The 13,608-nt window shown below is 39.4% G+C and overlaps 1 protein-coding gene across 1 annotated transcript in view; it reads right to left on the bottom strand.

Moving 5' to 3' along the window:
* Positions 1-1,610: 1,610 nt before the first annotated feature.
* Lamtor1 (Late endosomal/lysosomal adaptor, MAPK and MTOR activator 1) overlaps positions 1,611-13,608 on the bottom strand; it is a 60,917-nt gene continuing 48,919 nt past the window's right edge. Inside the window, exon 5 of the mRNA XM_067142749.2 lies at positions 1,611-2,211. Coding sequence (XP_066998850.1) covers positions 2,119-2,211 — 93 coding nt within the window. The 3' untranslated portion in view covers positions 1,611-2,118. The remainder of the gene's footprint in view (positions 2,212-13,608) is intronic.

Raw genomic sequence — 13,608 nt, 5'->3', positions numbered from 1 at the left:
GGTAAAAAGTCTAACTTGAAACAGAGCTTGGTGTAACAGAAATACAAATTTATCCGGATAAAATATAAAGTTTACCCTGGTTTCTTTTTACTTAAATTGGTGCACTCCAGCATTCCTCTGTTTTCTATTATTAATATTAAAATGCAGCAACAGTCCAAAGTTTTGTTTCTTGAAATCACAATACTAACACTCTCCCTAGTGTAACATCACAATCTCCAGCAAATCATCTTTTACAACCTTCATCTAGACCAGAGATGCTCAGCTGGGTGCTCGATGAGGCTAGCCCAGCGCGACTGGGCTGACGCGATGTAAATGCGGGCAGCTTACATAACAAGCATACTTCACAATGAAGCGAGACGAGGTCTCGATGGCCTCGGAAGCGAGAGAGCAAACCACTTTGCAGGGAAGGGAATAGTGACATTGGATTGTCACTACGAAGCTCTCCCCTGCTATTCCTCAAAGTGATGAATGGGGTACAGTATTAAAGAAAAAGAACCTGCTATAACTGCAAGAAAACTGACCTTTTAAAGATATTCTGGTTTGACTTATACTGCGCGCAATATAAATAGACAATTTTCTTTTCTTATATTTATACATAAAAAAAAGATAACATTACAATTTTTGTGATACAATTTACAAAAGGTACAGGGATTAAGCATACAAGCTACAATTTACAATTCCTTGGATGGGTATGACAGATTTCCATTTCCTATAAAGTAAAATTTCTGTTATTCATTCAGCAAAAAGTAATATATTTACATAATTCAACAAGTTTACTAATTGAATTTGCACAGTGTTGTAGTGTTGTTTGAATTTCTCTGTTTACTGAATTTGAAAATAGTATAAAATTTATCAGGCGTCCGATAATAGCTAGGCTCTAAATGGCGAGTGAGTTTCATCATGAGTGGGGACATAGCGAGATATTTACTATCCAAGTACAACAGCAATGTAAATGTATCTATGAAATAGAGGTACGGTATGCCTTCAAATAAATAACCTAACTGATGTTATTCCTGGTAAGCACGATTGGACTATGGGCGAGTTTATCAGATAATTTAAACCCAAGCAACAGCTTATCCACCTTAGTTCTGTATTCTATTAGAAATGCTTTTAAAGAACCTCTTAAAATTTAATAGTGAAAATTGTTATTCATTAAGTACATTATAAAAATCTTTGCGGTTGTAGGCCTCTTTATTGTATCCGGTCAAAATACATAAACTGCAATGAACATAAATAACTTATTTCTTACAACGTAAATTGAAAATGACTTGGACTTCCGCTCTCTCTTTTTATTTTCTGCCTCCATTTAAACTCTTGTACTGCTGCACTGATCGAGGGTGACTAGGAGAACTTCGCCCAACCTTCACAGCTTGTGACGTCACTATGGCTCAAATAGCATACACTCATCGCCCACCCGCCCGCTTACAGTGCTGGGCACCCGCGGGACGAATTGCCCATCATGAGCACCTCTGATCTAGACTCTGGTCAGAGTGCATGCGGATGCATACATACTCTTTGGCAAAAGTGAAGACAACTAGCACATTGGAAACGGGGAAGCAGTGAGCAAAATGCCAATGTGATATTCAGGATAGGAAAATAATTTAAGCACATTAAAAATAAGTTACTATATTGAACACAGAACACAAAATATTACATCATCATGAAAACCATAAATGACAATGTGAACATCTCTTAACAATCCCACAATTCATAATATTTAACAAAATACACAGTTAGCATGGCAAAACTCACATGATACATACTGAACCCAGGACAGGACATATTAACATGTCATTAAAAAGTTAAAAAAGGAAAAGACTATATATCCATTCACACACACTCATTCTCTCAGCAGAAGTATTCCTTGGGTCATATACAATAGTTTACAGAGGATCAAATTACTTCACATACATACTCATTTATGCAGGGAATTATGTAACATCATAAAAAAGGTTTAAAATAAGTGTTCACACACATCTCTCTTACAAATTCCAATATACACATTTATACACACTTGTATATTGATTATATCACATGTTTCTCCTGCCTCCAACACAAGTTTGGATAGGGCACTCCTTGCTTTTCAAGTCATGAAGAGCTCATTTCCTACAAGGCTTCTCATGGAATTCTGAATGGTACCACTAAATCTTCCTTGTGATCCACTTTTAAGTCTGATAATGCAGTATTTGCCTTTGCAACAGCCATTTTTATCTGGAATAAAGAACAATAACACTATATTACCAAAACTGCACACACTTCAATTCTTGAGTCAAACTAGACGGTATTAAAAAAAAAAAAGAGAAAATTAGGAAACATTACACAGCTTAGTGTGGTTTTTCTTAGAAGATATGTTTCATAGAGGATGATTCAAAACAACACCAACACCTCTCAATATGTTGTATGGGGTGGCAAACTGATCATTTTTAAACAGGGAACCCATGTCCAGTTGGATGCAGTTGGGTTTCAAAGTTTGGCAATGCATCAGATATGGGGATGGGTGTGCGTTAAGAGTGGAATGTAAATAATGAATTTTTGTTTCCTAACAGTAAAAGAAGGTTGGGTACAAACATTGTTATTAACCACAAAAAAGAATAGGATGCATTAGATAATTTATCTTCATCATCATCGGCCCTCTCTTACACTTAATCACAATAGAAAAAGATGATCACAATATATGACAAACAAAAGTTTTAACCTAACTACGGTAATAATCTTACATTACATATATACTGTACATCACACATCTTCATTATATACATTTATGCCTATCAGCGTTCAGCCTGCAAGCCTCCATGAATTTATTAAATGCCACCACAATCCTCTATTTGTAACTTGCCCTGTGGCTTTTTTTAGTTATCTACCAGTTCCAGCTTCGTATTTTCAACCCGACATTCAATTCTCTTAAGTTTCTTACCTACTGACATCACTTTTGTTTTGGAAAGGTTAATTTTCATATCATACTCAATGAACCTATTCACAAGTTCCTAGATATTAGACTGCAAGCTTTCAGGACAATCCACCATAGTCTTAAGCATATGCTAAACTGCTTACTAAATTTCCACCTAACTGAATCCCTCCCTGCCACTTTATAACTTTCAGTAGATGATCCATGTAACTATGAACAGCAAAGGTGAACGATTACAGCCTTGCATTAACTCCTGTAATTACCTTGAAACAAGAAATCATTGTATCATCAATACTCACCGCAGCCAAATTGTCAACATAAATGCCTCTGATAGTTTTTAATAACCCACCCTTACTTCCACAGCCCCTCAATATGGCGAGCCTCCTTTCCGTACGGTACTCTGTCTTATGCCTTCTCTAGATCTAAACACAAATATATCTATTCCTCTCGTACAACTTTTCAATAACCTCACACATACTGAAAATCTGAACGTGATAGCCCCGTTGTGGTCTGAAACCACACTGGTTTTAATCCAACTTGCTCTCAACCACTGATCGCACCCTCCCTGTTGGGGATATCACTAGTAAATAAAACACTGAATCACTTCACTGCATCACGGCTGCCATCTTTATTCTTACTTACCACAACCCAGTAGCTCCGCTAGATAGCAGGAGCTCATACTACGTACAAAGAGATTACAGATTCTAATACATACATTCACCATTAGAATGTGTATGAGTCCTTTTCTATGAATCTCCAACTTCTCCCCACCCTGGTCTATCTCGATCAGGATGACCAGCTGGACAGGCCGTGTCACATGGTTTCCGTCCGAGGTGCGAAGAATAACCGTTCTAGTTCTCCCGTCACGTCCTTCACGTAATTTTTCAACTCGTGCTTAATTCCACACATCTTGGGCGTGTATCCTCTTGTAGTAAAACTAAGTCATCAACCCTGATTCTTGAGTCGTGGTCTCGGAGCTGGCAACTTCGTGAAGATTCCGTAACAGTAGCAAATACTCTTTACTTCAATGCTTCCAGAAGTCGTCAGTCATTCGCTGGAGTAGTCTGAAGGTTCTAACAAGGTCTCGCCTAGGTGGTTCTCGTCCAGTGGGTATCGTGGTGAGTAGGAAGTAGGCTGCAGTCTATGCGCCACCACTGTCATCATGTTGCGTCAAGGGTCATGCGTTTAATACAGCTTCTATGCTGATCAAAACAGTCCATAGCCCTTCATCATCAATAACGGAACGTCCAAGTATTTTCCGTAGACATCGCTTGGTGAGGCCAATCAGTCTTTCCCACCATCCTCCACACCAAGCGGCACGTGGGGCAATGAACTTCCATGTAATACTTTACTGGGTCATATAGTGGTGTGTTAGCAGCCTTGGTCGGATCCCGGTTTCTACATTATTTTTACTAAGCCACTGGAGTAACAATTACTGCATCCATGACGGACAAAGAGTTGTGTCCCTGCCTCGCAAACGGGATACAGTCTTATCCAATAATTTGGCAACAACCGAGGCAAGCGTTTCGAACACTACAGAGACGCCTACATCAAGACGCAACTTTCAAGAACATATATCACATGCAAATGTTGGACTATCTGCTTCGAGAGCAAGTGGAACTATCCCGATACCGCAATCCCTGGAAATATGTTATGTGCCACACCATGCCGTTAAGGAGAAACGAGATGTCACTAAATGGAGAATAGTGTACGACGCTTCCTCTCAGGAACCAGAATTCCCATCCCCCAACTGGGTCCAAATATTCTACTCAAAATTTTTGCCACCATCTTAAGGTTTCGATTGCATCGAAAGGCCATCGCATGTGACAGTACCCAGGTATTTCTCCAGCTAGCCCTCAATGAAAAAGATAGAGATCTCGCCCGATTTCTTTGGTACCGCATCGACACTACTACAGACTGAAACTACAAGACAACAGAGGACGTCGTAACGAACCTATTCACCTGCCTACCCTTTTGCCTCACCTGTAGCCCGTACCTCCTCTCAGCTACTCTCTGTGAACTAGCTACCCTACACTACAACACGTATCCCATGGCAGCGCCTCTTTTAGATGCTTGCACATGTATGGATGACTTCACTGCCAGCGTAGAAGACGACAACAACAAGGTCGTTACTGTTTATTATGAACTGACAGCCCTCCTGCGCCACATTTAACTCCCACTCTCCAAATGGGTCACAAATTCCTTGCCATTAATGAACATTTGGAAAGCAGAAACTCGAAGTCGTACTGCAGACACGAGTATTAGGTATCGACTGGAATGCGGAATTAGACCAAATCTTTACAACCTCAGGTGATGTCACTGCAAAACTATCCACTCAGCCAGCAACTAAACGACAGTTACTGAAAGCCACTGCACGCTTCTACGACCCACTTGGACTATTTTCATCCATGTACATTACTGCCAAAATCCTTTTCCAAGACACTTGGTGCCAAGCGGGAAGATATTTTGCCACCTAATCTCGCCCATCGATGGAACAATTTGCTCTCACACCTACAGTACCTCTCTCCAATCTGGATATCGTGATGGATTGCCATTTTGAATTCCGGTACTGACTTATCACTGCACGTGTTTTGCGATGCCTCCGAAAGAGCTTACGGCGCCACATTGTACGTCCGGTCACTTGACGATGCTTACACTGTTCGTTTAGTCTGCAGCAAGACCAGACTGTCTCCTGTAAAGGAAGTGACCCTTCCCAGGCTCGAATTGTTACCAGCCTTGGTCGGATCCCGACTTCTACATTATTTTTACGAAGCCACTGGAGTAACATCCATCCCTGCCACGTTATGGAGTGATTCTACCGTCACACTAGGGTGGATAAGAAGGAATCCCAACCACTGGGAAGACATTTGTCTGCAACCGGAAAAACTCGTAAAACCTTCAGGGCAATCACGCGTCCGTAAACATTAATGTCTTTGCCGAGTGCCTTGAAGGCTTGAACACTACGGTGGCACTCCAGGTATGTCACGTTGAGATCATCACGATTCTCTGATAAGGTGGGTGGTAAATTCTCCAGGTAGTTCAGATGAGCCTGAATTATTTTATCCTTGTCGCCATAACATTCAGTAAGTAGAGTCTTAATCTGGGCGTACGTTTCTGAACTAAGTGCTATACCATCGATGAGTTGCTTGGGTTCCCCTCATAGAGATCCTCGTAATAACACGTGCTTGCTAATGTCTGGAATCGTGGTGTTGTTGTCAAATGCTGTCTTGGAACTGTTCCTAGAAACGAGACCAGGACTCTATGTCACCTGAGAATGGCTCGATGTGTATTGTCGGGAGTTTAACTGCTGGAACAACTGCGGTGGAACACAATGCTTAGAACTGGGAATGGATGTTGACGCATTTGTCTGTGCTGGTTTCCGTGTAAGAACTTTGTTGGCATGCTGTATAGCTCTTGTTGCACTGTCAACATAGTCTTCACATGCGTGTACATCTGTATCATAATCTGTGTCGGGTAACTGGTTGTGTATAAGATTGTCTGAGGAAACTAATAATTGCAAAGCGTTCTGAAATCTATCATGAAGATATTCTATTTTATCATGGTCTGGTGTATTTGTTTCATCTTTTAAAAGATTGACAAAGTGCGTTAAATTTGCTCGCAGAGTAGTTCGCATTCTTTTCGGAAGGGACAGGTCATGTACAGACATGGATGAAGGTGTGACAGACGGGCGAGCTTAATGCAAGTGATTTATGATGGCTGAGGAGGGGGTGCGGAGGAACGTGCAGCAGGCAGTGCTTTGTTCTCATGACAGTAGGCAGCTGGCCGGTAATAGTCCGCCTTGTTTTCAGTAGGTGGGAGCGCTAGTCACACAGGCCGGCATGGAGTCTATTTAGAAATAACGATAGTCTTGAAGCATGCAGAAATAATAATTACACCAATGCAATAACACCGTATAATCCCCATATAGCATGCTACGTTAGTGGTTCAGTTCATCATATCTCAGAAGGAACAATTGTTGTACTGCATTATTTTATTAGATTCTGAAGTTAGACAATTCTATCTTTTCACGGGCAAATTCAAATGGGCTTTGCGAGGTGATGTTGCTAAATCTGTGTGTGACTTAGGACTGGCTTGAGAGCCATGCTGTGAAATCGGCATCAGAAACACACTGTGGGTTTCAGCCGGTGTCATGTAACGCACTTGCCATGGCACGACCTGTCAGCTCGGAGGTCTGTGTTTCAATCCCTCCCTGGGCAAAGTTTTTTCCCTTCAATTGGTGGTCTAAAGCCAGTCTTAAGCCATGTTCTGATTTAGCAACACCACCTCACAAAGCCCATCTGAATTCGCTGTGAAACGACCTGAGTGGCTAAGTTCAGCAGCTGATAAAATGACTGCATGAGATATCAATGTTTTTTCAAATTATTTATCAGTATGACTACCCCTCTAATGTTCATATGCTCTGTTCACATTGTTTACGACCACCCTGTATAACCTATCTTAAAATCTTAAGAACAAATATAACAATTTACTCACACAATCATAAATCATTCATTCAGGCAGTTTTATAGTTTAGGAAATAATTTTGGCATGAAGATGTAAAGTTCAAGTTAGTAGAATTTCTAATATTTACTGGAACAGAGTTCGAGAGTCTGGCACTTGACACTTGGAACAACCCATTGAAAACAGGTAGTTTTCTTGGTGGGAATGACCATGATATGGGATTTGAGAAAAAATATACACAGATTAACCACCCAATTGATACATAATCTAATCTAAAAAGATTATTTATTTAACAAAAGTGGACATGTTTTGGCTCTTGGAGTCACCATCAGTACACAAGCACTTAAATAACATTAATAGCACATCAACACATTTGAAAGAAAATCATGATGTGCTCATGATGGCTCCAAGAGCCAAAACATGTCCACTTCTGTTAGATAAATAATCTTTTTACATTATCTTGTGTACTGATTAGGTGGTTAATCTATGTATTTTTTTCTCAAAATAAGGACCAATATCACATTACTTGTGTGATATAGGAGTCTGAATGTGTGTTATGATTGTGAAAGTAGGAAAACAAGCTGAACAAGGAAGAAAGGAAGTAGGGTTGCGATTCATTCAAGTCTAAAATATAGAGTAGCTCTGTGTAGGGTATGGAGTTAGTGAAATTTTAACCAGCCTAGTCTTTTAAAATAGGGTGTTAAGTGAGCAGAGCAATTTAATGAAAAAATTAATCCTATACATGAATTTACTTTGTAATGCTTTCTATAGCTCATTGGTCTGTTCAATAGTTGCATTAAAAGTGCATTAACACAATACTGTAATTAAATAATGAGAGTATGAGTGCCTGAACCAATCTAATTTTTAAATTTAGTGGGAGAATAAGGAGGTCCCTGAGAATTGGCAAAAAGGAATAATCATCCCAATTTTCAAGACGGAAGATAAGAAAGTTTTGAAGAACTACAGGGGAATTACTCTAATATCCCATGTTGCTAAGATAATGGAAAGGATACTGGAAAGTAGAATAAGGTTGAGGGTTGAGAATCAGATACAGGAAAATCAGTTTGGTTTCAGAAGTGGAAGGTCAACAATAGAGCCCATTTTCATTATGAGACAACTAATGGAAAAGCAATGGGAGTACGGGAATGATATGGTGATGACATTCATTGATATTGAAAAGGCATATGACAGTGTCCCCAGGACTAAAGTTTGGGACAGTCTGGTGCAAAAAGGAATTGGACAGGGATTAATAAAAATGATCATGGCATTGTATAAGGAGTGTTACTGTTGCGTGCAAACAAGTTGGCAGGACAAGTTGGTTCAAAATAACTAGTGGGCTGAGACAGGGAAGTGTTCTATCACCAATTCTGTTTACTATAGTAAGGAATGACATCATGAGAACAGCAAAAGAAGCTATGGAGGAAAAGAAATGAACATGTTATTTGCAGATGATATTGTGATTTGGGGAGAAGACGACAGGAAGGTTCAAGAACAGTTGAATGTGGTGAATGGGAAGATCGAAGAATGTGGATTGAAAATAAGTGTAGAAAAGAGTAAAACTCTTGTTATGACTAGAGGGGAGAAAGAAGGGAAAGGTCAGATTAGGCTTGCAGACAAATCCCTCAAAAGTAGTGGAAATGTTCAAATACCTGGGGAGTGAATTAATGGAGAATGCTCAACTGGATGCTGAGATTCATAAGAGAATTCAAGTTGGAAGTTGTTTCTATCATAGTGTAAGGAACACGTTATGGGACAAAGATGTGCCAATGGAAGCAAAGGATACTATGTACAAGATGTATTAAATACCCATAACAACTTACGGAGCAGAAACTTGGACAATGACAAAGAAGGATGAGAGTCGAATGCAGGCAGGCGAAATGAAGTTCTTGAGGAGTATGATACAGAAGAGTAGAAGAGACAAAATAAGAATGAGAAAATCTGGGAAGAAATTGGAGTTGAAAAAATGAATGATAGAATAGAAAAGAGCCGACTAAGATGGTTTGGGCACATAAAGCGAATGAGTGACGAAAGAATGCCAAAAAAGGTGATGGAAATAAAAATCCAAGGAAGGAGAGGCCGTGGACGACCACGATTGAGATGGAAGGATACAATCCAACGCAGTATTATAGAAAGAAACCTGGACTGGGACACAGTGTTGGAGGAGGAGTGGTGGAAATACTGAAGAAAGTGGAGAGGAACCATATTTGCACCTACCTGGCTACAGCTGGATAAAGGGAAATGATGATGATGATGATGAGTGGGAAGTCTTTCTTTATTCGTGTCAGAAGTATCAACTTTACTTACAGATATTTAACAAAAAGCAACAAGATATCTACATTCCTACTATACAAATATACAAGTCTATTATACAATCACAGATAGAGCAACAATATTCAAGAGCTAGATGATGCTTGCCCAGTATTGGGCGACGTCAATAGCGTTGGGGGAGGCTGCAATCAAGTCTTTCATAGTGCACATTGAAGGACATAAAACACACTGACATAGATGTTGGATCGTCTGCTGCTCTCCGCAATCACAAAGTGACGAATCACTTGAGAAGCCCCACTTCCGCAAATTTACTTTTGTTCTGCCGACTTCCGTACAGAGTCTGTTAAGGGCTTTCCATACTGTCCACTTCTCCTGGTGTCCACATGGAAGACTTTCCTTCGGCTCTATCCAGTTGGAAAGGTGGTGGATTCTTTTTTTCCACATTGTGACTGTGTTGATATATGAGAGGTTGGAGAGAAGCATGTACTCTCCTGCATACACTTGTGTGTTCATTCCAATTTAGATTTTCGGTCATAATGATACTGAGGTTTTTTTACTGCATTTAGTTCTAAGTTGGGACTATTGCTGTTTATGAGTTTACTGATGTCTAGTTTTTTATTTTTGCTAGGGGTTTTACATCGCACTGACACAGATAGGTCTTATGGCAATGATGGGATAGGAAAGACCTAGGAGTTGGAAGGAAGCCATGGCCTTAAGGTACAGCCCCAGCATTTGCCTGGTGTGAAAATGGGAAACCACAGAAAACCCTCTTCAGGGCTGCCGACGGTGGGATTCGAACCCACTATCTCCTGAATACAAGCTCACAGCCGCGTGCCCCTAACCGCACAGCCAACTCGCCTGGTGATGTCTAGTTTGTCCAAGGATTATTGCTCATGTTTTATTCAGATTAATGAGAAAACATTAACCTGCCTATTATGTTAAACTGTTGAGAACCTCAATAATTTATTTTCCAGCAAAATGGATATTTTGAACTGGGAATTAATAGTATATTTGGAAAACATCAGTATACAGATGATATATGCAAAACTTAAGCTATTTTGAGATGTTATTTAAATACACATTAAAAAGAATTGGGCTAGAACATTGCCTTGAGGGATTCCATATTTTCTTATGATCCACTGGCATTTACTCTCATTAATGACAACATGATGCCTGAGGTTTGTGATGGAAAGCACCCTATGTGTGTGCAGTAATTACAAATGTGTGTACAAAGTAAATGGCTGCGCAGTTTCGGTGCCGTAACTGTCAGCTTGCATTCGGCATATAGTGGATTCGAAACCGACTGTCAGCAGTCCCGAAGATAGTTTTCCATGGTTTTCCTTTTTTCACACTAGGCAAATGCTGAGAGCTGTACCTTAATTAAGGCAATGGCTGCTTCCTTTCCACTTCTAGCCCTTTCCTATCCCATCGTCGCCATAAGACGATGTCTTGTGCTGGTGTGCCGTAAAGCAAATTGTAAAATAATGTGTATTCACAAATATTTTTTAGACCACCTGGCTAAAATGTATGGCTTGTAATTTTGCCAAGGAATATGTAAATTTAAGGTATTTAAGGGACTACTTAATTCAAGGAAGTTAAGGATTTTCTTCGATCCATGGCTTGACATCCGTAATTTTCAGAAAGACTGCTTCAGTGCTGTGCCTTAAAAAAAAAAAAAACAACACAGACTGGAGGGGATTAAGAAGTTTAAGGCAACACTACAATAACTGAAATAGGGTGGTAGTCAGATGACGATAGACAAAATTTCTCCAGGAGGAGGATTACAAAAGCTTCTTTCCACAATAATATTTGTTTTAGGAGAGAAATATATGTATCACTGCTGCCTCTGGCATTTGAATTGACTGAAGTGTAATGGATAATTACATGTAATTATGCTCATGGATATCTGAAAAATACTTCATAATTGTAACTGGTAATTAATGTGTAATTATGCTCATGGAGGTTTTAAAGAAACATTCTAGGTTGTAACTGGTAATTATGCTTCTGGGTATTTTAAAACTTCAAAGCAGTCCTAAAATTTAAGATTAAGCTAACATATGTGGAGGGAGAAAAATAAACTTATATCTTTCCCTCTGTTACATAATGACCGAAGTGTCATCTGATTGGCTGGTTTCTTTCCCCTCTCACAATGCATTGTAGCACATTATAGACAGTGACCGTTCCAATTATTGAGCAGCCATGTCTTCAGCTGGGAACTATCGCTCGTGCTGTTTACACACAATTTAAAAACTTCTTATTTAGGGGATTTCCCCTAATTTTTCCCCTTTTGGGGATAACTATTTTGTAAGTGTTCATTCTCCTTATTCCTTGAATTTTTGAGGTTTTAAGTCTTAACATTTAACTTGTGTTGTTGCTCTATTACCTTTATTTTATCCAGCTCAACCAATCAAACATTGCAAATTCATTCTTAATATTTTCAATTATGAGTAGCGTTTTCTACATCCACCGAATTCAAAAACATTGTTTCACCTTCCGGACAAGTTAGAGCAGCAGTGGGCCGAGATGTCCGTTGCTCTTGAAACTCATCTTACTGTATATCAAATGTAATTCTTTTAAATGATAGTTTTACAAAGAGAGAAACTCTTACTGTGAATTATTTTCTGATGGGAAAATATTAATTAGCATATGAAACTTGTTTTCTCATCTACCTTCCTTTAACAACATAACCTTCATGTTATCAGTTCTGTGTTTGGTCATCCTAGTTATCCTTAACTCTTAGGCTCTTCACTCTGGCAAAACTAACTACTTGAAAGAGAAAACATATGGTAACAGTATTACATTTGCTCACTCCCTTCACTTTGATACTAAAACCCCCTTTGTTCATTTTGTTGCAGAATTCTCATCACTGAACACCATGTCACAAGACTAAGTGCTCTTGCAATGCTCTCCATTAGGTACATTCTGCCAAATAACTAAGTTTCTGAACATGTTAGTAACAACACACATGGACTTCATTTATCGTCACTGAGTGAGTGTTTCTAAATATTTTTATTTTTTGGAGGGGGGATGGGTTACAGCACCACTGATTTTCTGCACCAGCCACTACTGTAATCACTCCTCACTGAGAAAGGAGTGAGCAAGTGTTCTAATGTGAAAAGGTTTCTTATCTGGTTTGTATTGGACAGAAAGAGATATGCAACAAGGAAAACTGGAGCTATCTAGACTGTTTGAATCCCAATGACATCATGAGGCAACTGGATTCATCAAATTATCGTGGACAGATCAGAAACTATTCACTTTAAAATAGTGAACCAGGAGGCAGAAACTATTTCTTCATAAATATGCTGAGAAAGCCAGTGAATGAGATGATGGAAAGGGACAAGCTTTGGAAAAACAGTACCATGAAATAATGAATCTGTGGTTATGATCAGTTCCCACTGAGACCGCAGCAGAAATTGGGAGTGTTTTTGATAAATAATGACTGATACTGTGAGAGATAAGTAACAAAAGGAGACATTTAGGTGGTACTTCTGTAAAGACTTTGTAGGTAAAGTGGGGGGAAAAGCATATAAAAATGACATAAGGCATTACTTGAAGTAGTGTAGAAAAGAGATCCTTCCTTTACACTTGTCACAAACCCACCACTAGAAATATTATTTATATAGAAGAATTACAACACAGGCATTGTGAATTTCAGATTTGCAACCTAAACAACGCAGACCAATGGTCTTTTCTCTAGCCTGGTTTTGTAAAAATAGTGGTCTTGTCACCAGTTGTTAATTAGGCAGCTTTGTACAGCATGCTATGACAATGTCCGAGCTGTACCATGTTTTATGTCTAATCTCCATGGTACTTCCATAGTCTTTGTGGGTAAAGCAGGTGAAAAAGCATATAAAAATGACTTGAAACGAAACCTGAAGCAGCAGAGAGGAGAGATCCTTCCTTTATGCTTGCCAGGGACCCTTAAACCTAGCCCTAGAAGTATTCTTATGTAGAAGAATTAAAATGGAGGT

The sequence above is a fragment of the Anabrus simplex genome, chromosome 3, assembly GCF_040414725.1.
Source record: "Anabrus simplex isolate iqAnaSimp1 chromosome 3, ASM4041472v1, whole genome shotgun sequence".
NCBI classification, from domain to species: Eukaryota; Metazoa; Arthropoda; class Insecta; order Orthoptera; family Tettigoniidae; genus Anabrus; species Anabrus simplex.
The sequence above is the reverse complement of the archived record's forward strand: the minus strand, read 5'-3'. Positions and strand labels throughout refer to the sequence as shown.